Genomic DNA, 25,535 nt, shown 5'->3' with positions numbered 1-25,535 from the left:
ATTATACATTTCCTTTTTGCCTTCTTAATGATTTTATTGCTTCAAATACCCTTTCTCTCTCTGGTATTTTAAGTTGGGGCCCTTGAAAACAGACTCTGAAATGGTCATTTGTGTGCAGAAATTTTGATGGGGTTGGGGAGCTCTCAGCAAGGAATATCTGTGAGTGAGTGAGGGGACAGTGTTGGGAAGAAGAGGTTAAAATGAGTGGCATGTCCAAAAGAGGCATCAGCCAATCCTATAGAGAGAGCTAGAATGTCCCTTCAGAGTTGTCCCTAATTGAAACAAAGGACCAAACAGTGGTTAGTGTTAGTGTTAGGGTTAGTGTTAGGGTTAGGGTTAGGGTTAGGGTTAGAGATAGGGTTAAGTTAAGGCTGGGGTAGGGGTAGGGTTAAGGTTAGGTCTGAGTGACCTCTGAATGAGGTGATATGAGGACACACACTATGAATGGGGCTTCCAGAAGCTGCCAGTCAGGTTAAACAGTGACTAGTCCTTGGGCATGAAGGCTTTTTGAGAAGCTCTAAAGTGACTAAGACTCTCTCCTTGACCAAACGCCACTCAAGCTCCCGAATTCTTTTCTCAAATAGGCCCTAACTTTTCAGCCTCCATGTTTGTCTCTGCATTGTTCACTTTTAGCAAAAATCCTGCTAAGATTAACCATAACACTCCATCCTTGCTATCTGATAACTTTTTTTAATTATATATTTTTATTGATTTCAGAGAGGAAGGGAGAGGGAGAGAGAGAAATAAACATCAATGATGAAAGAGAATCATTGACTGGCTGCCTCCTGCATGCTCTCCACTGGGGATAGAGGCCACAACCCAGGCATGGGTCCTGACCTGGAATTAAACCATGACCTCCCTTCATAGGTCAACGCTCAACCACTGAGTCACACCAGTCAGTCACTATCTGATAACTCTTGATATCTAATCAGGTTCCTTATCCTCCACCATCTTCCCAGGTGCTGTCTGATCTCCCTGGCCTGCCTTTGGTAAGAATACTGTTAGGCCAATTTAGTCAGAATCCCTCCTTACTTCTGATGCTTCCTCTTAGTCATTGTCCCTCAATTGAGCCTCACTCTATTTGAGTCTTTGGCTATAAATTCTCACTTTTCCTTACTGTATTCAGAATTGAACCGGTTTCTACACTGAAGTCTGTTTTCTCCTACTGTAATTGTTCTTCTCAGTAAACTATGTTTTTACCACTCTAATTACTTTCCAGCTGGTGTGTGTGTGTGTGTGTGTGTGTGTGTGTGTGTGTGTGTTTCAACAAAACTCATTTTGACTTCTCCAGTGACTTGTAGGCTGTTGCTTTTCACAGATACTGGGTTTGCAGGGCTGCTGATTTTCAAACTACCACAGAGCTGCCAAGAAGGAACTAAGAATGGGCAAGTTAAAATGCCACACGGCCCATTGTCCTTATCAAGATTCTGTTGTTTTTCTTGAACAAATGCTCCCTGGGTTGTTACAAATCCTCGGTTAATTTCCAGAGTACTGAAAACGTTAGAGACATTTTTTTGCCAGTGTTCTCATTGTCTTGATGAAGGAGAAAATTTCCAGAGGTTTTTATTCCATCATTCCGGCAGGGCTTCTGCTTATTGATATCTTGGTGTTTAGATAATCATGCTATAAACATCTACTGGCCTAAAGTGCATAGTTCCTAAAAATTAGAATGAGAGCGCATCAGTTCTCCACTAGAATACGGTAGTGATTTCTCCTGGTTGTACTTTTCTTGTGATTGAAATGACAGGCAGGAGTGAAGACCATCCTTTAGAAGGAGTTAGCTGATTTTAATGGCTTACCCTTCCTCAGCTATGCACCTCTCGTGAAAACAGAAAGTGTAATACCTACTGATGGGTAAAAACTACCACATTATATCTCAATTTAAAAATTTGGATCATATATTCCAAAGCTTTCATTATTCAAACTCTCCAGAATAAATCTCCCACTTCATTAAATCTGTTTCTTCTGGATAGGTGTAATTTATTATTCAAATCCCTTCCGTGAAGGTCTTGGAGTGGAGAGATGCTCATGTGTGATAAGCATCAAGATTAGATGTGTTGCTTGACATAATTTCAGTATTTATTTAGACACTTCCATTCGCCTGAGTGGTATAGAAATGAGACATGGCTCTGCGTGTTGTGACTTTTTTGGCCTCTGCCTTACTCCTAAGTACATGCTTTTCCACAGTGTACTCCTCACTGAAATTCTCATTAGAGGAGACACTTCAGTAACATTTCCCACATGCTTTTTCATTTTTCAGAAAAAAACAATTTGTTCTATTAAGCCAATTCCACCTCAAGGTATTTGCATAAAGTGGTGTGGGTCTGGCCTTTGACGTTATGTTCCTGAATGATCTCTGATTGCTCGCTCAGGCATTCTGTAGACACACAGTCTCGTTGAATCCTGTGCTATCTTTACCAAATCAAATCTGGAAAGTTCACTTGCAATTTAATGTACTGTTTTTGAGTCATCTTGACATTTTGACTTTACAAGTGTAAACTGAAAACTGGATTTACTGGAAATTTGTTTTTAAAAATAAAACAACATTTGCCAGATCCCTGATCTACAGATGCTTTATACAATTAGGCGATGCTTATGAGGTAATGCTGCTGAAAGAACATCTTTAAAAAGAAATTTATCTCTAATATTTCTAAAGCATATAAAAGAATATGACTATGTTCAACAGGAACAGAAAATTATACAAAGAACAGTGTAAATTAGCATAGAATCCAGTTTTCTAAAAGGGAGGCAGAGAACATAATCAAATGCTAAAAATGTAGCAATGTTTATCATTGTCGAAAGAACTAGAAGAGTTTTTCTTTCTTTCAAAGGTATAAATATTGTAAAAAAGTAAGCTTTTAGGTACAGTGAGCCCATATTTAAAAACCAATTCATATTATTTTTAATTAATAGAACCTTTGGATATTTCATAATAAATAACATTTTATTTTATAGAAGTATTGAAAGTTGAAATTTTCCTGGAGGATAATTTTTATTAATGATTTAAATAGTCTATGATGAAATCTTGCTACTGAATGGGATCATGGTATGATATATTTCAACACTTCATTTTTACTAATCATTTAGCTATACCCATGCATGTTGGCATTCAGAGGTAAACAAAATGGCTAAATAGAGGTAAAGAGGAACTTTGAGTATGCTTACTTCATACATGTTAAGAAAATTTGACAGTTATAAAAATATTTTTGAGGGATGGGGTAACTGGAAATTTGAAGGTAGACTAGGTATTAACTATGAGGAGAGTATTATGAATTCTGTTAGGTGTGAATAATGTGATTATGTAAAAACAGGTGTTTACTTTTCAGAGATGCGTACTAAAACCTGCAGAGGTAAGCTATTCTAATTTCTGAGGCAAGCAAGGAGGCAGCCAGAGTGGCAAAGTTGCCCCTGAGAGGAGTCCAAAGTGAGTGGTTCTGATGAGTTAAAAATGAACCAGTCAGAGATCAGAGGGTGGATCTCTTCAGTGAAGTTGAACCTTAACACCAGTTCCTATTGGTCTTCTCCTGGGACAAGACCAACTACATGTGGCTCAAGGACCAGCACACCAGTGCTGCCCTGAATGGTTCATTCTACAACTGAACACAGGCCTGGAACAGGGCATTAGACCATCCATTGAAAATACATGATTGGGCCCTGCCAGTGTGGCTCAATGGTTGTGCATCAATCTATGAACTGGGAGGTCAAGGTTCAATTCCCAGTCAAGCCATATGCTCGGGTTGCAGGCTTGATCCCCAGTGTGGGGTATGCAGGAGGCAGCTGATCAATGATTATCTCTCATCATTGATGTTTCTCTCTCTCTCTCTCTCTCTCTCTCTCTCTCTCTCTCTTTCTCTCTCTCTCCCTCCCTCCCTGAAATCAATAAAAATATCTTTTTTAAAAAAAAGAAACTACATGATTGAACATGGATCAAGAATATGTGGTGCTGGGTGGAAATGGTTAATGAATTAAGAAAAAATTCATAGACATAGACAACAGTATGGTGATTACCAGAGAGAAATGGGAGGGGTGGGTGGAGGTATAAGAGAATAAAGAGGGGATAAATGGTGATGGAAGGAGACTTAATTTTGGGTGATGAACACACAATACAATATAAAGATGATGTACTATAGAGTTGTACACTTGAAACCTATAAATTTATTAACCAATATCACCCCAATAAATTCAATAAAAACATTTTTAAAAGAATCTTGTTGAAATCCATGGTGCTCTTGTCAGATGTGCTGAATACTGTTCAGAAGTGAATGTGACAGTTACTGGGAGTTGGGATCAGACAGCTAAATTGTGGGTTCCCAGACTCCTTGTAATGCCGGGACCTTGTCTCAGCCTGAAAAGGTATATAGCATACCCTCTCAGCATCCGGCAGGCTGCAGTTTTAATGCAGACTTAAGGAACATGGGCTACTTGCAGCAGCTCTGGGGTCAAAGCTAAAATTCCAGAATGTCTGTATATGAGCATTTCCAAACAAGTAGAGTAGGTTCTGTTGAAGGCCAAGTGGCATTTAAGTGCTTGGACCCAAGCCCAAAGGGACAGAAAAAGAAGTATGGCTTCAAGACTAAAAGGAAATAAACAAATTTACCCAGTCAATGCCATTTTGCCACAATACATTTGCCACAGGTGGTTCTGATGGATTTGTAAATATTTAGGATCTATTAAAAAAAAAAAAGCGACTGTGCCAGTTTCATCAATACCTCCCCAGCATCACATCACTTGCCTTCAGAAATGATGGGACTACAGTTGCAATAGCGGCATCATATGTGTATGAAATGGCTGACAGGGAACATCCTGAAGATGGTAGCATTATTCGCCAAGTGACAGATGTAAAACCAAAGTCCATCTAATCATCTGGTGAAAGTGGTTTCCCTAGGGAAAGACTTGTTTGGCCCCCTACAAACACGTGCCTTCCCCCTAAGTCATTGTGAATATGTTAGTTAGTGTGTGGATTTCTCCTTTTTCTATCTCACAAAATCTGTTCTCTATGCCCTTTCACGCTGACGCTGCATAGCGTGAGGAGGCTTAGTGTCTTTTGTGTCTGTTATTTACTCTGAAATACTTTAACAGAGGGAAACGGAAAGAAGCAAATATGGGAAAATATTAACCGTTTTAATACCTAGGCGATGGGTTCATGAGTGTTTGTGATACCATTTTCTTTGCTCTTCTATATATTTGAAAGTTTCCAAGAGAAACAATGTAAAAATGTCTCGTAGCTAAAAAAGATGAAAAGTTTTGGCAATTGAGATTTCGCAACCAACAATGGAACACATGGACTAACAAAAAAGGCAATTTCTATTACCATTAGCAGTTGTATTTTACACAGTTTAAGTCTTTAAAATGTAAATTAGAGTTAAATATTTAATTAATTGCTTGTTTTGAAAGAAATTGAATATAAGGAGTATAACTACAAAAAAACCTCCAAAACCTTTTCTTACTTTGCAATCCTTTATCCCATCTTTTCTTTCTTCTTTGCCTTGTTACTTAGTATTTATAAAAGGGTTTCCAACCAAGATATCATAAATAAGAAGTAGATGATAAAGTTATGGCCAAGAGGAAATGGAGCCAGCAATCAGGTTAGTGCTCAGAAAACAGTCTACACGCTAAATTCTCACCAGCAAAGGGCCACAGATACATCTCTTAATATTCTAATTGTAAAGTTAAAGGAAGGAATATGAACAGATAGATCATTCAAGTGCTCATAAAATAAAGGCAAATCCTTTATCCAGGAGCAGCTCAGTCATTTCCGATTTGAAGTTTATACTAAACAGGATCCTGTGTGATGTAATGAGCAAAACACTCATTACAGTATCCTAAGCAGTAGGCTCAGGATAATTAAAGCCAGGAGTATTATGGGAATTTAGTCAGTTGTTATCATAAAAAAAATAATCAGTAAAAATAAACCTAATGGGCCGAAACCGGTTTGGCTCAGTGGATAGAGCGTCGGCCTGCGGACTCAAGGGTCCCAGGTTCGATTCCAGTCAAGGGCATGTACCTGGGTTGCGGGCACATCCCCAGTAGGGGGTGTGCAAGAGGCAGCTGATCGATGTTTCTCATCGATGTTTCTAACTCTCTATCCCTCTCTCTTCCTCTCTGTAAAAATTCAATAAAATATATTTTTAAAAAAATAAATAAAAATAAACCTAATGGGGGAAATGCCTTAGTATCATTGAGGTAAGCCACCTCAGTGCGCTTCAGAGATTTTTGGAGTACCTTGAGCAAATCTTTGTAACCATTTTCAAGACCCCAAATGGAGTTGATAAACTCTGAAAGAAGAGTTCTAGGACTGCTTAAAATTGTGTACATTAGCGGTCATGTATGGCCACGGATGTATTGTTTTGAGGACAGGGTTTGTACCTTGTATCAGAAGGCCCTTTGGAATCAGGGAAGATTGAGAACCACTGATTTATAGAAATAAAGAAGCCTCACAGCCATGATGAATAATTTTCTTAATGAGCTTTTAAGACACATGAGTTTTGAGACTGTTCTCTCTGCCTACTTCTTAGAATGAAAAAATTCTGTCTGCCCACTAAAGAGAGAAAATACATGCTCTACCAGTCAGCTCACCGGGGCAGCTTGACCTCCAGTTATGAAAGTTGAAGTGCTGATTGAGGAATAATTGGTAGAGAAACCTATTTCATATATGATTGCAGCTAAGCCCAGGGAGTATTAGTATTACTGGGAAAGATAAGGATTTTATTAAAAACTGATTCTGAATATATTCCAAATAAAATAAATTTAAAACTTAGTGTGTGATAAGTTTAACATGAATATTTTTAAGGCAGGTGTACTCAAAAACTTATCTTGAACATTACAAAAGAAAAGTTGAATAAATCATCCATAGACTGGCTTTGAGCAATGCACTTTGCTGGAACAATATGCTAAGATAAATGGCTCACAAAATGGATTCTTCTGTAACTGAATGAGATAACTTGCTGAATGGGGCTGTTAACCATAAATAAATTACAGGTTTTCTCTCTGGCAATTGTCAGCGTAGCAGTTTCTCAAGGTCTTGGCTAGATCATAGGTATAAAAAGTATTATGTATCTTGTATTTATGTGTGTGTATACATAAATTAGTATTTTACATATTGAGAAAAACATATGTACATAAGTATATTGTAAACATATTCATCTTAATGTATTTTCTTTATAAAATATATATGCAGTACTAATTTATAAATATATACTCATAAACATACATATATAAATATACTGTATATATATTCATATATATGTAAATATATATCTCAGAAAGATTGAATAACTTGCTTGAGATCTTACATTGTAGGCAAATGGTGGAGCTAGTATTCAAACCAAGGTGGTATAGCTCCTGAGTGTACATTTTAGCCACTAAGCTAGACTTCCTCCATGTGCAATAATACAATTTTGCTATTTGCTTATAAAACTATTACCTTTCTATTGCTTGTGTCTAGTAAAGAAGCAATGTATCTACTTCACTCAAAATACTATTCAATCATTAAAAAGCAAATTAATATGAAAGAAAGACTATCCTGATTACTGAGAGATCAAGAGCATTGGTATAGTGAACATTCTATTTAAGGTTCCACTATTGAGAGAAGTCTAGAGAAGCTAATATAATAGCTGGACATCTCCTTTAAGTCAGCTACTCTCTAAGTGTAGGAAATATCATTTCATTTGTACATAATTAAGAGAGTTCAGTTAAGTGGTTTATTAGTCTTCACTCTCAAATTTCTCCAGCCAGCTTTACAACTGTTTACAGCAGAATTGACATAGCAATTTTACTCTAGGAATTTATCTGAATGAAATTATTTAGGGGAAGTAATAAAGCTATATTCATGAAGATAGACAATGCATCTTTGTTTGTAATGGAATATAAGAAAACATAAGAGACAAAATAATCCCAGGGGACTTATGTTACAGGGGGTAAAGACAGCTATGGAATTATAATGTTTTGTTAACTTTCCTTAATTTTGTAATTTTTATTTTTCAAATAAATATTTTGAAAATTTCTTGATAAGTTTCTGGATTTTCATTAGAGCCCTCAGAATTTCATTAGCCATTAATGGACTTCAAATACTGGATTCTCTACTCATCGGTGGGATAATATTGTACCAACTAATTAACTTTTCTATATTGCATTTTTCTTGATAAAGATAGAGAAAATAACATCTATATTTTTTTCCTTTTTGCTTCAGCTTTAGAAATAGAGGAAATTCAACATTAAAATTAAATAAAACCCGATGAAAAAAATGTAAGAACCTTTCCATTTTTCTCATTTAAATCATTCATTTTATTCTGATCAGCAAGCATTTGGGGGACACTTATAATGTACCAGGTGATGCATAAGATTCAGTTACATTAAATTAAATTAATTAGTCATTTGACTGCAGTGCAGAAAATGCTATGAAGCAACAATACAGATAAAGTCCTAAAAAGCAAGTCTAGAGGGTGAGAGAAGACATTCCAAAGGAGTTATGAGCCATTCCCATTTTAGAAAATATTTCCTTTTCCTTTGTGAAAATATATTATTTTTTGTAAGAATCTTACTTGCTTGAAAAAATGTTTATGCAAGTTAAAATATACCAATATACTAATCAATCATCAACCAGAGGGCTTCTGTATACATAGTATTTGTTTTAGGTACTAAGAAGCAATCTAGTTACTATTTAGTAAATCTTAGCTCTAGAGAAACAATCAATATGAGAAGAGTTTACAAAGATAAAATTGAGATCTAGAGACAGAGAAGCATCAAACAAAAAGTCAACTTCAGAGGGAAGGCAGGGGATGGAGTGGGGGGTAAGAGATCAACCAATGGACTTGTATGCATGCATATAAGCATAACCAATGGGCACAGACACTCAGGGGGCTGAGGGCATGTGCTGGAGAGGGGGCGAATAGGGGTGTCCAGGGAGAGGTCAATTGGGGAAAAAGGAGACATATGTAACACTATATGTAATACTTTAAACAATAAAGAATTTTTAAAGAAATATAAAATTGGGGGAAATTTTGGGCAAAAAGCATCCTATCCTAAGACTAGGTTGGACTTGCTGGATTCATAATCCAGCAAAAACCAGTGAAGCTGTAGAGAGAAAGAGTCTTAATCCCACCTCTGCTGCTCATTGGAAGTCAGTTGGCTCATTTGAATATTGAATTGTTATAATTTCTCCAAACAAAGTAGCAGGACTAAATTTTCATACATTCTTTCTAGCTAAATGTCATGGTGTTATGAATCAGATAGAACATCAGTCTCCTAGACTGGGAAGGACAGTGAAATGAGTACAGACACAGGATATCAGAATAATGATTAAGAAAAAAATGGAGCTTATCAAACAGCCACATCTCCTGTTTCCTAGACAGGGAGGCGTTCTTCCCTGAGGACCAGGTGCCAGGAGCCCTGGGGAGGTGGAGGGTGCAATTGCCTCAGATCTCCTTCCCCAGGGCCATTCTGCTGCTCCCTGCCAAGACTGCATCAAGGTTTGATGTTTGGCTTCTGCCAGCACATTGACCTTTTCTCCTGACATGTATTAGCAATGGATCCAGCCTCTTCTCCTGGATGGACTTGAGTAACATCAAGTATCTGCATGGGCTTCCAGTTTGTGTTTTAGCCATTTTAGCCACATCTTCAAAAACCAATTGCTCACCAATTGGTTTTTGCTCAAGGCTAGAATGACCTTCCTCCAAGTTTCCATGTTGATTATTTGATGGAATCTCACAATTTGAAGAAAAGAACTTAAAACTTTAGAAATGAGCAGGCCATCCATCTAAAACTACTGAATCTTAAAATGAAATGTCTCCAGATATTCTTAAAAGTATGATTTGGGGTGAAGAATAAGAGTGCACAAGTTAGAGACCCAGCTGGACACAAATATCTTCCTCCACAGATTAATGGAAGAAGAGTTAAAAAGATAATAAGAACCAATGAGGTGGCAAAAGACCCATGGACGAGCCTCAGCAGGAAGCTGTTGGCACCTCTAGAGCAGTGGATAGATTTCAGGCTGAGTATGAATTAGGATGTAAGGCAGACAGAGCTGTCACTCAAAGAGGCCAAAGAGCACCCTCAGGTATTTAATCTATAATAGCAACTAGAGGCCTGGTGCATGAATTCATGTACCAGTGGGGTCCCACAACCTGGCCTGCAGGATCGGGCTGAAACTAGCTCTCCGACATCCCCCAAGGGGTCCTGGATTGTGAGAGGGCACAGGCCAGGGTGAGGGACCCCACTGGTGCACAATCAGGGCTGAGGAGGAATGCAGAAGGTTGGCCAGTCAGGGAGGAATCACGGGAGGGCTCCAGGACGTGTCCTGTCCAACTCACTCAGTCCCGATTGACTGGACCCCAGCAGCAAGCTAACCTACAGGTCGACTGTCTGCCCCCTGGTGGTCAGTGCATGTTATAGCAAGCAGTTGAGTGGCCTTAGCATATTATTAGCATACTACAGGCCCAGTGCACAAAATTTGTGCAATGGGGAGGTTGTCCCTCAGCACAGCCTGCACCCTCTCCTATCTGGGACCCCTCGGGGGATGTATGACTGCAGGTTTAGGCCCAATCCCAGGGATTGGGCCTAAACCTGCAGTCAGACATCCCTCTTACAATCCAGGATCGCTGGCTCCTAACCGCTTGCCTGCCTGCCTGATTGCCCCCTAACTGCTCCCTGGCCGGCCTGATTGACACCTAACTGTTCTTCTGCCAGCCTGATTGCCCCCAAACTACCCTCCCCTGCTGGCCTGATCACCCCCAAGGCTTTTATTAGTATAGATGTGACCCTTCACAGAAAATTTTACTAACCCTGCTTTACAATAAGGGCTTGACGATTGAATCAATGGGACCAGACACCAAGGTTTCCTTTCTTTGAATAGTGGAGGGAATAATTATCTTGTCTTTAAGTTGCCCTGAAATTAAAATGAGATAATGACTTAGAAAAGTATAAAAGCACCATATAAAGACAACTGTATTTTTCATGTACTGAAAAGACAATAAAGTGGGAAAATGAAAAACACTATTTTTATTCTCCCGCTTCCTTCCTTTACAGCCTTTATTTAAACTTTGAAATTTATAAAAATGTCACTCGAATTTTCATTTCTTTACATTCAATATTATTCTGTGTTGGTTTCAGGTTTTATATTAGTTACAAAAAAGTGGTTAGACAATCATATACTTTACAAAGTGTTCCCCGATATTTCCAGTACCCACCTGGCATCATACCATCAGTACAACACTATTGACTACATTCCCTATTTAGGTGACAATGGGTTTACAGGTTCCTTCCAGTATTTCTTTTGTGTTGTTCACCTTTCCTTTTCTTTCTTATTTCTTCCCTCATTTTCCTTATATAGTATCTCAATTGGCCATCAAAGCTCAGTGAAGGCACTGGGACACACTTAATCCATTTTACAGACCAGGAAACTGAGGCCAATTCCAGTTGGCTGTGGAACTTGACTCAGCGCACAAGGAGCCCTCAGAGCCATGCTCTCTGCCCTTCCTAAGGTGCAGCCACCAGGCAAATAGAACAAACATTCCTGTCAGGCTTTCGAGCCTCTTTCTCAAGCACCTCTTCATCGTGGACGCTCCACATTCTTTCCTCTCTCCGGTCCCCTGCCCCATTCTTTACTGCCCCCCCTTCTCTGGAGCAGGCGGAAGGCTTCGCACTCACCACCTAGGCATGCTCTGCCTTGGGGCAGGGCTGGTGCGGGCTTGCTTTTGGACCAAGGCAGGAGCAGGAGTCACCGCCTCTGAAGTGCCAAGGCTGCCTGGATGAGGCCGGTTAGCACTGGGAGCTTCTCTGAATCATGTCAGTCAGTCCTGTACCCTGCAGTGGGGCACCCCTCCACTGAGGTGGCACCACCCCTCAACCCCCGCCTCAGGGCTACGGGTCCTTGCCCCTCTGCCCAGGCATTCTTCCATGCCCCTTGATCCCTGGCTGGGCCCACCCGTGTCTTAGGGCCACTGTAGAACCTCTCTCTCTCTGCAGGTGAGGCAGATCCCTGCCCTTGGTCTCCGCAAAGCTGTGAATCTGTGACCAGAGGCCCGGTCTGGGTCTCAGCAACCCCATGCCTGCAATGTTCCCAGGGCACTGCAGGTGTGGCTAGGCGGGCCCAGACGTGCCTCCCTGGGGCAGCGATGTTCCCTGGGCCCCAAGGATATGGCTAGGCAGGCTCAGTCGCTCCTCCCTGGGGAGGCGATGTTTCCAGGGTCCCACAGTAGTGGCTAGGCGGCCGCTGCCCCTCCCAGGGCCTGCGATGGACCCAGACCTCCAGCGGTGGGCCATGGCGCTGCCCACCCCGCCTGTGTATGCAAATTTACCCGCCATCTTTGATGGGTTAATTTGCATACTCACTCTGATTGGCTGGTGGGCATAGCAGAGTGATGGTTAATTTGCATGTTTCTCTTTTATTGTGTAGATTACACTTTGATTGGTTGAACAGCTGACCAGTCAACTGGACACTTAGCATATTAGGCTTTTATAATATAGGATAATATAGGATAAGGATCCTCTATTATCTCTTTGCACTGAGGAAGAAACGGTGAATCTGGGTTTCTGTCTGACTCCTGATTTTGAAAATCCCTTTCATCACATTTCCTTATATTCAGTAAGTTTTGGATTAGAATGAAAATTCTATTTCTCTGTCCTTGGTCCTGTTGATGAGAAAGGGAGAGGGGAGATGTCGATATTTTTATGTGCTTTTTTTGTCCTTATCTGACCTGTTAGCATCAACAATGTTGATAACAACAGGTATAGTAAACCACTAGTTATTAACAAAAAAAGTAAGTTAAATGAAGATCAGATGATTGCGCTTTCAATCCCAATTTGCAATTAACCCCAGTGTGAGCTTGCAAGCATTACTTAATGTCTCTGGTGTATTTATCTGTACAAGAAGAATCTTGGAGATTTGTTCTGGTAGAATGAACAAATGACAGTTCTTATAAACAGCCCTTTACTGAGAAGCCTTAAGCTGGAAAGTAAGTTTTGTTGAAGATGTGTGAAAAATATTGAAAGATACGTCAAAGTTGAGGAAAAGCAGATTTAAACAGTAAATTCACATTTGTATTTTTGTATTTACTGAGTTTCATAGTAAAGTATTTAGAATAAATTCAACTATGTATTTTTTCTTATGCTTATTTTTCTGGAAGCATTCATAATGGATCTGGTTAAAGGATCTCTGGTTTGCATCCTTTTCTTTGAATAAGAAGAGAAGAAACACTTTAAAAAATATCTGTGGATTAACTCTTTGAACCTGCAGATGGTGCTATGATTCCATTTTAAAATTCAATTTTGCTTTCCACAGTATATTCATAGGAAAATTACAGTTGTTTTTTTATCATCTTGAGGTAAAAAACAAAGTATTTCTCTTTATTTTTGTGTTTTATTATTATAATGGGAGAAACTGTCCTTACTATTAGAAAAATCTTCAATAGTTACTTTTTGTTAAAGCTAAATACTTCCTTTGATGAAATAACAATCACTTTTCTATCCTTTTTCTTTCAGAATTTCCTACTTATCACTCAGCATCAGTTTTTCTGTAACTCACAACGAATTTACCTTGCTGTTGATGGTCTTAAATAACATTGCTTCACTGAGAACTGGGTGACAAAGATCTAAGGATAAAAAATTCCATGTGAGAATCATTTCAACCTCTTGTTTGTAATAATCAGGTAAAAATGATTTCCTGGTATTAAGCCACAGGAACTCTGGTTTAAGTCAGAGCTGTCAACTGGGAAACAAATTTCCAGCCATTTTGAAATTTAATTCATTTAATTTTTCTTGTAACTGGATTAGAAAGTATGATTAACATAGCAGGATATTCTTTTACTGAATCAGTCTGACTTTGAACAAAGCAAATAGATACTAAAATCTTAAAATACAAGAAAGTACATGGCTTTAGAGTCATTCTCTCTTGATAAACTTAAGAACAAAAATGTAAAAGAATACATGCCCTTGTAGTTTTAAAAAATACAAGGAAATTTGTTCCTGTGGCTGTATTTATTTAATTTTACCTTGAACTGTGGTTAAATGTAAGCTAAACTACTGTGAATTAAAAATCCACTGATAGAAATTAAGTGTGTATCAAAGCACAATACTCTCTCCAACTTTCCAACTAGTTCTTTGAGACCACCTTCAAGTGATTGAGTTGGAGATGTTCAAAAGCTGGTGTGGGTGTGGGTGTGTGTTGGAGAATGGGAGCGAAACAAGGTAATTCTGTGCAGTGCAAAGATTTATAAAAATGATGAGAAAAAATTTTGAAAAAGAAGAAAAATTCAATTACTTGAGGTAGACAGTTTGATAACTTAGTTTTTAAATAATTTGAGATTATGTCTGTGAAAGTGCATTGGAAATGATGACATTCTTTAGAAATGTCACATAGCAGTGTTACTATCACCTTCTACTACAGAGTGTGTATTACTCTAGCCTGGAGTCTTTCTGAAACTTTTATACTGGGATTAACATAAAGTTTCAACATAAAGAAATCATTACAATGCAAAAATAAAAAATTAGTTTTAGATGCTTTAAAAATTAGGATATCAAGAAAGAATATATGAATAGGAGCTACACGAATAGTATAAAAATAAAATAAAGGCTTTAGAAGAATTGATGCTCTGTAATAAAATAAAATTATACATTTGTCATCAAAATGACCATAAGTGTTTGCTGCTTTTTAAAATCTATTCCTGCACATAAAATTCTTATTTTCTGAAAGAACCTCAATGTCCCTGACTATAACGCAAATTCATTTGCTTACATCATTACTGCTAATTAAAGATTACACTATTTCACATTAAACTTGATAGCTGTTTTTGTTTAAAGAAAAGTAAATTTCCTCTCTTTTACGTCATGAAGATGCTCACTATATATTTATATAAATCAGAAATTAGATAAGAATTTCAAGCTCTATTCATCCTGTGGGAGAGCTGCTGTGACGTCTTTCAGAGTTTTGTGATTGCTCAGCCCTGAGTACAAGCCCTATAAAATGATGGGCTTTGAAATGCTGGTCAGGGTAGAGTGAAAGCAGCTGCTGGCAATAACCCTTCGCCAGTACAAGTTCTGGTTCAACTCTAACTGGTGGAGTCTTTCTTGGGCTCACAGGACTTCAGCACCTGAGACAGCTCCAATAGACTGTGGAACAGAAGGCTCTCCAAGGACCCTCCTAGGCGAGGTTAGTGACAACTATAGCTTTCTTCTTTTAATCCCTCTCTGCCGCTGGAACTTTTCTCAGGGTAGATTGAACTTTTTTTTCTCTCTGGAAGATGTTTTTACAGTGTTCTTTCTTTATAACAATAAAAAGAGGAGTATCTCAGTCACCTGGTAAGGATAGAAATGCCTCAATTTCTCACGCATGCATGAATTTTCTGAATTCTTTTGTTTAAAAGAAGGTTTTCCTGCTTGCCATTTTCTTCGATACTGTTTTTTTTCTTAAAATAATGCATACAAGTAGTGTTTTCTCTTTGCTTGTATATAAATTTTTGACTGAAGGGTTCAGTGGGTACATTTGTTTTTGAAGTTTCAAACTTGTTTTTTAAGTTCTGTTCTTTCTTTGTCGTATGTTGGTTATGTGAATCTAGGAAGCATTTATTTTCCTCTTTATTTTAAATTGAAATCCTGTGATTTTTATAGAGAGCAAGAGAACAGACCATGAAGTCTTAAGTTTCTATCTAGAAACCATTTAGACATAAAATGTGTAAGTGGATTAAATGTTAAAACCACACAGTGTTTTTAATATTTTTTTTCTTCTGTGGCAAAAATTAGCTCAATGGTGATATGTGGTTTAAATTTTTTTGGGGGGGAAGGTATCAATTTTCACCAGTAATTGTGTTAAGTTGTTCAAACTCAGGCTTAAGGAAGTATGTTACTGGTAACATCTACAATTAAAAGAAGATAATATGTATATACAAAATCATTTTATACTGTTATATATACACATTTATATGTACATGTTCATTATAAAATGTATAATAACCTAGTTTTATATTAATCTGATGCAGAATCTTAAAGTAGGAAAAATAATCCTCTTTTCGCAGTTGTTAGAAATGATACTAAAATTGGATGCTACCACTTTGTAACAGAAGATGGTCCCCAGGGCTATTTCCAGCAGGATGAGAGTAAGCCAATCAATATATACTTGTGCCAACTATGAAAGCTAGGCAGTAGTTCAAAGGATCCTAATTTTTATTCAAGCGCCCGTCACCAAGAGAAATCCTCTTTATTGGAAAAGCAATACTATTAAAGATTAACTGTTTCTATAAGATGAAAATGACTTTTTCCAAACTCTGTGCAAGAGACTTCAGCATTTGCTGGACACTCAGAATCACTGAGCAGGTGAGGTCTGTGGATGGGAAGTCTGATGTGACTCTCTTTTGAGGTGCAGAGATGGAATCCAGAAGGACGCCCCAGATCCTCCTGCTCCTGCTCCTTTTCAGCGTGCTCTTCTCACAAACATTGGCATGGCCTCTTTTCGGAGCACCTTCTGCTCTGAGGTAAGTTCTCTTTCAATTCAGACAGTTGGACATTCCTTCATCTAAATGGGGACTTTCTATCTGGGGTTTTGGACAACTCAAACTTTCAAAAATTACATATTATTTATTTAAATATTAAATATCTGGTTGATGTGTTAAGCAAGCTTTTTCAACATTGGGTCCCCATGATTAGGCTGAGCCCCAGCATCACTCTCAGGGCATGAGAGACAGCATCAGTAGCTAGTTTTATGGATAGGATAGTTCATATTTCCAAACAAGGTGGAAGGAGAATTTTACTTTCCATTCATTCAAAAGCAGCTTTAGATAAGGGATGAGTTTTCATATAGCATCTCAGTTCAGATCAGTATCTGATGGGGAAATAGAACTTTCGTTGCATGCCTTATTTTCGTTCATTTTTATGATCAGTCAGTAAATAATCATAAGTTTAGTAGTTGATTATAAAAACACATATAGAATCATGTTGGAGAGATCTATCTATGCAGAATTAATTTGCTAATATTAAGAATTGTGGAATAATTGATCTACTGAGATACTCTTGCCCCATGAGTAACTTTCAATATATGTGGTTTTGATTTTTAAAAATCCTTAGTTTTTACTGTTCTCTTTGTGGTATTTTATATTTTAAATTCATTGATTATAATACAGCTCATTTAAAGCTTTATCTGAAATAAAATAAATGTATGTTTAAAGAAATAAATGGTCAATTAAAACTACATTAGTTTAAACTTTCCTCTGGTCCTTATACCTAAGGGCACTATATACAGGCACTAACTCTTGTTCTTCACAAGGTCTGCTTAAAGCCAGATCTCTGCTGCTTTGATAACTAAACGGAATGATTCTGACTGAATGGTTATATCAGCACAGATGAACAATCACAAGAATGCTGACGTTTGCTTTGATTACTAGGCTTCATTCTCAAAGAGGACTTGCTTGTTACTGACTACCAACTACCACATCACCAAAAGATACACAAGTGCCCAGGAACCAACACATTCCTTAGAGGCTTACCCTAACAGAGAAAACATACATACATAGAATTGTAATAGTGTGCTGGTGTTCACAATGTGTATGCATTTATGAAATGTAGTAATATTCCGTGCATAGGAATGACTATCCTTAGTCTTTCAGTGAAGCACTGTACATCCTTTACTAAAATACATTACTACATAAGATTAGAAACCAGAGGCCCCACAGAATTCATGAAATTTGAGTAAGTATTCAGAGATGTAGAGATTCTTTGGACATGATCAATACAGAGAAACATATCACATGAAATGATACGAAACATCAATAAACATACAAATTGCTCACCATTTTCATGGTGAATATTAAATTTTTTCGAAGTGCTTATGAAATGTATGCCTATGAACTTTGTAACCTGAAGATATTACCAAGGAAGTATACTCTGCTTAATGTTCTGATAGGATGGAACTGAGTAGCTATCACACCTGATGCATATAGCTTATAAAAGTGGGATGGTATCTATTTTATGGGATAAATAAAATTTTAGTATTTACACTCTCATAAACCATTGAAGCCATTAAATCAGATATACTATACATATTTTGTGAATAGGCAATACTTCCCAAGATTTTGGGTATCTTATTTAAAATAATTGTATAAGCATAAGCACAAACTTCTGATAAAATAATGTATTATATTTCTATTGTACTTTCCCCTGATAGGTTGGGTGACAGAATACCCTATGAAGGAGAAGATGAACCTGACCAAGCTTCATTAAATGCAGACACTGACATCTTGCAAAATGTATTAGCTGAAAATGACACACCCTATTATGATGCATCCAGGTGAGTTCACTTTTATGAAGTAGTATTTTAGAAAACACAATTTTAAATTATAAGTGTTTTATTTTTGTGTCTCCATGAAGCTATTTCTGCAGTGCAACACTGCATGTTTCCTCATGTCAGGGCTTCATCCAGCCACATTTATGTACATGACTTCCATGCAGAGGCTGTAACATGGAACAAGCCAGGGTGAACTAATCACTCACTGGCATTCTGTTGCACAAAATGCCAACATCATATATTGCACCAATTCTAGGAAAACTTTCCCATTTAGGATTTCAGGATAGAGGAATTTCTATGGCAAAAGTTTCATGTCCACATAAAGAAAAGATGTCTAAAAATAAAAGCTACATTCACAGAGACAGCATTGAAGTATAGACAGTATAGATCTCTACTGAGGACAAACAATAGAAGCTTTCTCATTTGAACAGAAAAGTTGGTTGATAGACCCTAAGCTCCTCTCTTTTAAAAGGATTTTGTTTCCAAATATTGGCAGAAGAAATAGCAAAAGACATAATAGGGGTTACAATCAGGATTGTTTCCCCTTATATCTGTCATTATTAAGGGTAGGAGAAATAAAGCACCATAAATAAATGGAAACTAATTCAAATGTTATATTTTCCTACCAATATTTCTTAGAGAAGATTTTGCTTTATAGGTTCTATCAGGGAACATTATTTAATGTTGAGATATACTTCTACAAAAGCTAATTTCTTTGCTTTTCAAAATTTGGGGCTGAAAAATATGGGTTATTAGGAAACTAGGAAATCTAATTCAATTATTAGAAAATCTCCTTTTGGACTTAAGTTTTTATAAGAAGTATTCATAAGTTTATTAATTTCTTTCTTATTGATTGAGCCAAAATAATATTTTAGAAAATCATTTTTAAAATAATGGTTATCCTTTCTTTCTTGTTTTAGGAATACCAGACATGCTGATGGAGTTTTCACCAGTGACTATAGTAGACTCTTGGGTCAGCTTTCTGCCAAAAAATACCTTGAGTCTCTTGTTGGAAAACGCATTGGGTAAAGATAAATTATTATTATTTTATCAAACACATTATGATTTTTAAATCTGAGAATTATATTTGCACTATTAATAATTTACTATTTTTGTTGCACATTTATAACTTTTATCATATTTAATTTAATTGAAAAATAATTTATATTCTTCAATAAAATATACCAGTCCCATGGATTAAGGAAATAAGGCTTACTAGTAAAATTCTCACTGGCTCTAGACACACTTATTTTCCTTTAGGAGCGAACATTTGTAAATCTGCAATCAAATTGAAGTAGACACAGTAAAAAATAAATAAGACATAGTATAAATTGAAGCAAATGTTAAGGTTTATCATAGTAGTTGTTTTTTAACTTCCTGCTCAAACCACGCATTGGAAGATTCTTTCTTTAAATGACCAATAGTTGAATATTTAGATGGCACTATTCAGGTGACATAGCTCCTCACGAAGCATTAATTTATAAAGAACTTTTCCTCCCAGTGGCAGAAAACAACTTTAAATATCCCCCTATGATTTGATAGAACATTTGCTCACTTAGTACTGAGCGAGTCTTAAGACACTCCCAGTAAGTGCCAACATATATTGGATTATTTCTCACTCTCCTATCCCTAGGCTTACATGTATTTTTTCTATGTATTTTTGTCACAGAAAATGAGTTGGGTGTTAGAATTCATTTTTATTTGACACCAAGAAAAATTGGAACTGTGGTATATTCATCATTTCTTGTTAAAAATCGTTGGTTCTATTTCCCTCACATTTCTCAGCAATGACATCTCAGAAGGGCCAATCAAACGCCATTCGGATGCAGTCTTCACTGACAACTATACCCGCCTTCGGAAACAAATGGCTGTGAAGAAATACTTGAACTCAATCCTGAATGGGAAGAGGAGGTAAAGTAACAGAACACTTGCTAAAACGAGAACTTATAAATGACTTTTAGAATAGAAGCTACAGAGGGAGCCTTCCCTAGCCCTCTATCTCAGTATCTATACTCTGAAGCAGTAATTCTCAAGCTTGGCTGCCATCAGACAACCCTGGACACAGCCCTACCCAAACTCACTGCCAGGAATTAGTGCCTTTATGGATATGGTTCTAGATATACGGATTTCTTCAGAGCTCCCTGGTTGATTGTATTGTGTCTCCAGGTTTAAAACTGATGACTCTAGAGGCATCTGCTTTGAATCTCGAAGCAAGTTTTAACAAGAGTGCTGGTATTTAACCATGGAAAGCACAGTCCACTAGCAATTGGGTGTCACATGGAACTCCCTGTATGAGCATTTCAACTCCCTTATTTTACCAAATTAAGCTCTGAGTTATTTTGTCTTCTGACATTCAGTAAAGCCCAAGTCTGTCTGGGGTGTATAGATATTGGAGCACAATAAATAGGAAGTAAATAGGAAGTGGGGTTGTCTCTTTTTATTCCAATTATTTTTGGTTAGAAAATGAGTATTAAGGATGATCCTGGCTGGGTGAGGCCATGCAAGATGACTTTCTTTGCCCACCAGATTGTAATTGTGTAGGAGTGATTTTAGACACTTTAAAATAAAATAAAAATCATTCACAGGTTAAGACCTAAACTGAAAGATAATTATTTAGCTCCCAGAGCACTTTACCGGGCACAGAGAATAACATAGGTTACACAGTATCATTTATTTAGATGCTTTCTTCTCTAAGAGCCTTAACACGCACAATTTTCTATTTCTGCTGTACAGCACTGAGGGAGAATATCCTGACTTTTTTGAAGAGCTAGAAAAATGATGAAAAAGGTCTTGGAGGAAAGCTGGTGGAAACGTCCCAATGGTGCGTATATCTGTGCATTCTTATCATATTTTTATAGCAATCATCCAGCTATTTCAGTAGGTAAGAGCCGCTTGGTAAGAGATATCCTAGACTTGTTCACAGTGAGACCTCCTGTAAGAATGACCCTTCTACCAGAAGCGAACCATGGGCCAGTAATCAGCTTAAAATGATTCATGCAGGTTCTGATTGCATAACGGAGAAAAATCACAATTAGTAAACAGTTTTGTGTCTTCTAGTTTACCCAGACATATTCCTACCCTCTGTCAAGATTTAAAACAGCAGAGACTGACTCACACTAATGAGAAAAACTGGTGTTCTTATCAAGCATCCAGCCAGGCTGCTGTTATTAATTTAAGGTTTCATTCCACGATTGACTGCTAGCATCTTATCCAATTTAAGTACAGGGAAATGCCCCCCAAATTACAGCCAGGTTTGTTATTGTGAAAATACAATGCACTTTGGGTCTAATTGTATTCCTTGAAACATAGCAAGCTTCAGGCAGCAAAAGTCAAGTTCAGCTTTTTTTTTTTTTTAATCTATAAAGTAAGTGTATTATGACTCCAGTAGTATTCACTGTAAAATAATTTTTGAGTAGAGAAAACACAAATGGGTTTTTTCTTTGTTATATAATAAGCTTGTTAACACAATTACTTTTATGTATACATAGATACAAGGCATATATTTTTTCCTGAGTACATTAATGCGTATATTAACTCATAAGATGTATCTACAATATTTGGCAAGTGCTTAAAGAAATTTTACATCATCAGCACTTGAGATTAACAAAAATTTTTTCTAAAGGCTATGGAGTAAATATTTTTGGTTTTGTGATCTATATAGTTTCTTTCAAATATATGTCTGCTACTGTAGCAGAAAATTGTCCACAGATAATATGTAAAATGAATGGGAGCAGCTGTGTTACAATAAAACTTTATTTCTAAAACATGAAGGTAGGCTAGACTCCAACCCTGAAGGGGTCAAGGAGATTAAAGTAGACCCAAGATTAGAAAGAGTATAATTCATTGTCTTGCTTCAGTCCTGGTTTTCATGAGAGCACTCAGTAGTGGGCAGGGTGTCTGCGAAGATACCTGCACAATTAGTGACTTGTGTCCACTGACTACCCTTCACTTCTAAGGGACATGCATGGTCAGGGGTGTAGCGCATGCCCATTCGTGGTCATAAATGGATAGTCCAGAGAAATGAGTCCCTTTTCTCAAAAAAGGAAGTTAATCCCATGTGGCTTCTTGAAAAACTGTTTATAAGAAGAAGACCTCTCCATTCCATTATACAGCACAGCAGACACTAAAACATAGAAGAGGACTAATCATTGTGTCTTTTGTAAATTGTAAGATTATCTATTAGATTACATCTTCCATTCCTTTTTTTTAATGTGTAGTTTTGGACAAATTCTTTTTCACAAGAAATCTTGTGGGTCAACCATTTGTGAAAATTACAAATTATTTGACTGACCAGAGAGCATCTTCCCATCCCTGTGCCATTTCTAACAATCAGTTTTGGAAGATGTGCTCCTGATTTCCCACAACATGATCCTTTGTCACAGACTATTAACAAGGGGCAAAGAGAAATAGATGCTTATTGAATGAGAGGATAAGGGAATGAGATTAAGATGCTGTCAATGAAAAGACGTTTATGCTTACATACCAATTCTTTCTTTTTCAGATTCTTGAAGAAAAATGATAGATGATGTAATTACATTTTGAGCTCTACATAAGTAGTAATTCAAGAAAACATCTTCAATATTGAGACCAAATAAAATACTGTGTTGTGAATGTTGTGATTTATTTTAAGCTAATGTAATAACTGTGTTGTTTACATTGCAAATGTTATTTAAGAGTTCTTAAATTTGTCTTTAACTCCTGGAAATCCTGTAATTTCAAATCCTGTGTACCCTTTCTAACAAAAACATATTAAATGACAAGAAAATAGTAGGTTAATTCCAATTATATTAGGCTTTATGGAAGGGTAGAAATTTAGCAAAATTGATTTGTTTATTTATAGAGCTTCCTTAACTATTCACATAGTACACCAGATAATCAGTGTGTCCAAATTTGAATGGTAAGCAGATAGAATGCTGTGCTAAGTAAACCTCAAAATGTCTAAGAGGATACCAACCAAGTTAAAAAGTCATTCTTAAAAAAAAGATGTTTTTAAAAATGTAATGCATTTTCATATTTTAGGCAACCTTTATTTTAAACTGGATTAAAATCTCATAAATTTGGATCTGTAATGCCAAAGGCTCTCTTCTGATCTATTGACTCAATGAAGGAGAATGGCCTCTGCTTCGGACTTTGGACCTTGCCTTTAATCTTGTGTAAAGTATGTGTGAAATGTAAACTTGTTTTCCAGTGCTAAGTACTTTTTCTCCAAAATCCTTCAAAGAATGTTTTGGTCATACCAGCTTCTGTCAGTGAAAGTACACTTGGAGACACAACTATTTTTCCAAAAGGATTGTAAGAAATTAAACATAGAAAATAAAGGTGTCTGATTATCATTGCAAACAATTTCTGTTGTTTTGAGTCTTTAAATCAGGGGTCCTCAAACTTTTTAAATAGGGGGCCAGTTCACTGTCCCTCAGACCGTTGGAGGGCTGGACTATAGTTTAAAAAAAAAAAACTACGAACAAATTCCTATGCACACTGCACATAACTTATTTTGAAGTAAAAAAGCAAAATGGCAAAAACACCCGCATGTGGCCCACGGGCCGTAGTTTGAGGACGCCTCCTTTAAATGATACAGTAGTAGTAGCTCATTTTAGCACTAAAATGCCAGCCACTAGATCATTTTTTGTGATGTTAGAGGTAGAATTATGTTTGACTTTGTGTGAGACATGAAAGAGAAAAGCCCAGAATGCTCCCACGGTAGATCACCTGCACTGAATTAACTGAGATGGAAAAGATGGGAGGGAGGTTCCAGAGCAAAAGGAGTTTAGATTTAGACATTTTAAAGATATATGTTAGGAGTTCTGAGGAGATGCTGGGCTGGAGGTAAACTGTTGGTAGACTTCAGTATATAAAAGAGATTTAAAGGCACAAGTCATGAGATCATCAAGGACCAAATCTACACTAATAAAAGAGAAAGATTTAAATTGACCATACATTCGCGACACCCACCAGCCAATCAGGAGTGAGCATGAAAATTAACCCAACAAAAATGGCAGGCTAATTTGCATATACAGGCACCAAATGGCCAGGGGCAGGAAACAGGCGTTCTGCATCGCCCCAGCCGCTCAGGGCCTCTGGGCAGCATGGGAAGGCGGAAAGGCGGCTCCGGTCGGAGTGAAGGTGGTGTCGGCAGCCAGGGGAAGGAAGGCCCATTCTTGCACAAATCATGGTGCATTGGGCCTCTAGTGTAACTATAAAAGAATCTCAACACTGGATCCCTGGGGTGTTCATTTACCAGAACTGTTATGAAAACATACCAAACTCAGGGACTGAACAACAGAAAATGCATTGTCTCAGTGCTGGAGGTAGAAGTCTGAGTTCAGGGGGTTTGCAGCGTTGATTCTTTCTGAGGACTGTGAGGGACAATCTAATCTCTCTGATTTCTGATAGTTTCCTAGTCATCTTTGGCTTGTAGAGGAATCACCTTGATTTTTTTGTTGACATTCACTAGGTTGTCTGTGTGTCTGTGTGTGTGTGCATGTGTGTGCATGTGTGTGTCTGTGTGTCTGTGCCCCCAATTTTTCCTTTTTAGAAAGATACTAGCCATATTAGATTAAGGCCCATGCTAATTACTTCATTTTAATGTTTTTACCTCTGTAAGACTCTATCTCTAAATAAGGTCACATTTTGAGGTACTGAGAGTTAGGACTATAACATATGGATTGGGGGGACACAATTCAACCCACAACACTGAGACACTGCAACATTAATAATCTGGCATGTTGAGGGACAAATGGGGTAAAAAGGAGTGAAAGAAGCAGCTAGTAAAATAGCAGAAAAATAGGGAAGTGTGTAGTTCTTTCAAGAAAGAAGGCATCTTTAAGAGGTTTATAGCTGCTGCTATGTAAAATAACGTTTACTTATATTGGTTTCTTCAACTAATATTTATTAAGAACCTGCTATATGCCTAGCACTGTCCTCGGTTCTGATGATATAACAGTGAACCAAATATACAGAAATTCCTGTCCCCAGAGAGCTTATATTCTACTGAGGGAAACAGATGATAAACAAACTAGTTAAGGAAAATACATGTTGTGTTAGAAAGGGATAAGTCTTAAGAAGGAAAATTAATGCAGGGAAAGAGGATATTAAGTGTTGAAATGAAAGGTTGAAGCTTTAGATGAGGTTCCTGGAGAAACCTCACAAGAAGATGAATTTGAGGAAAGCCCAGAAAGAAATCAGCTGTGAGTCTCTATGTAAAAACATTCTAGACAGAAGAATTTCCAGATGCAAAAGCCCTTAGTTTGGGGCTTACCTCATACTTTTG

At 37.3% G+C, this 25,535-nt stretch overlaps 1 protein-coding gene across 1 annotated transcript; it reads left to right on the top strand.

Moving 5' to 3' along the window:
• Positions 1-16,353: 16,353 nt before the first annotated feature.
• Positions 16,354-21,044, top strand: VIP (vasoactive intestinal peptide; the record flags this gene model as incomplete). Its single annotated transcript, XM_079781371.1, has 5 exons — positions 16,354-16,460; positions 18,146-18,268; positions 19,186-19,290; positions 20,051-20,176; positions 20,999-21,044. 5 exons carry the CDS (start codon positions 16,354-16,356, stop codon positions 21,042-21,044), a joined length of 507 nt encoding a protein of 168 aa, XP_079637497.1.
• Positions 21,045-25,535: the final 4,491 nt, after the last annotated feature.

This window comes from Cnephaeus nilssonii, assembly GCF_951640355.1.
Source record: "Cnephaeus nilssonii genome assembly, chromosome: 9".
NCBI lineage: Eukaryota > Metazoa > Chordata > Mammalia > Chiroptera > Vespertilionidae > Cnephaeus > Cnephaeus nilssonii.
Note: the sequence above shows the minus strand (reverse complement) of the source record. Positions and strands in the feature narration are given on the sequence as shown.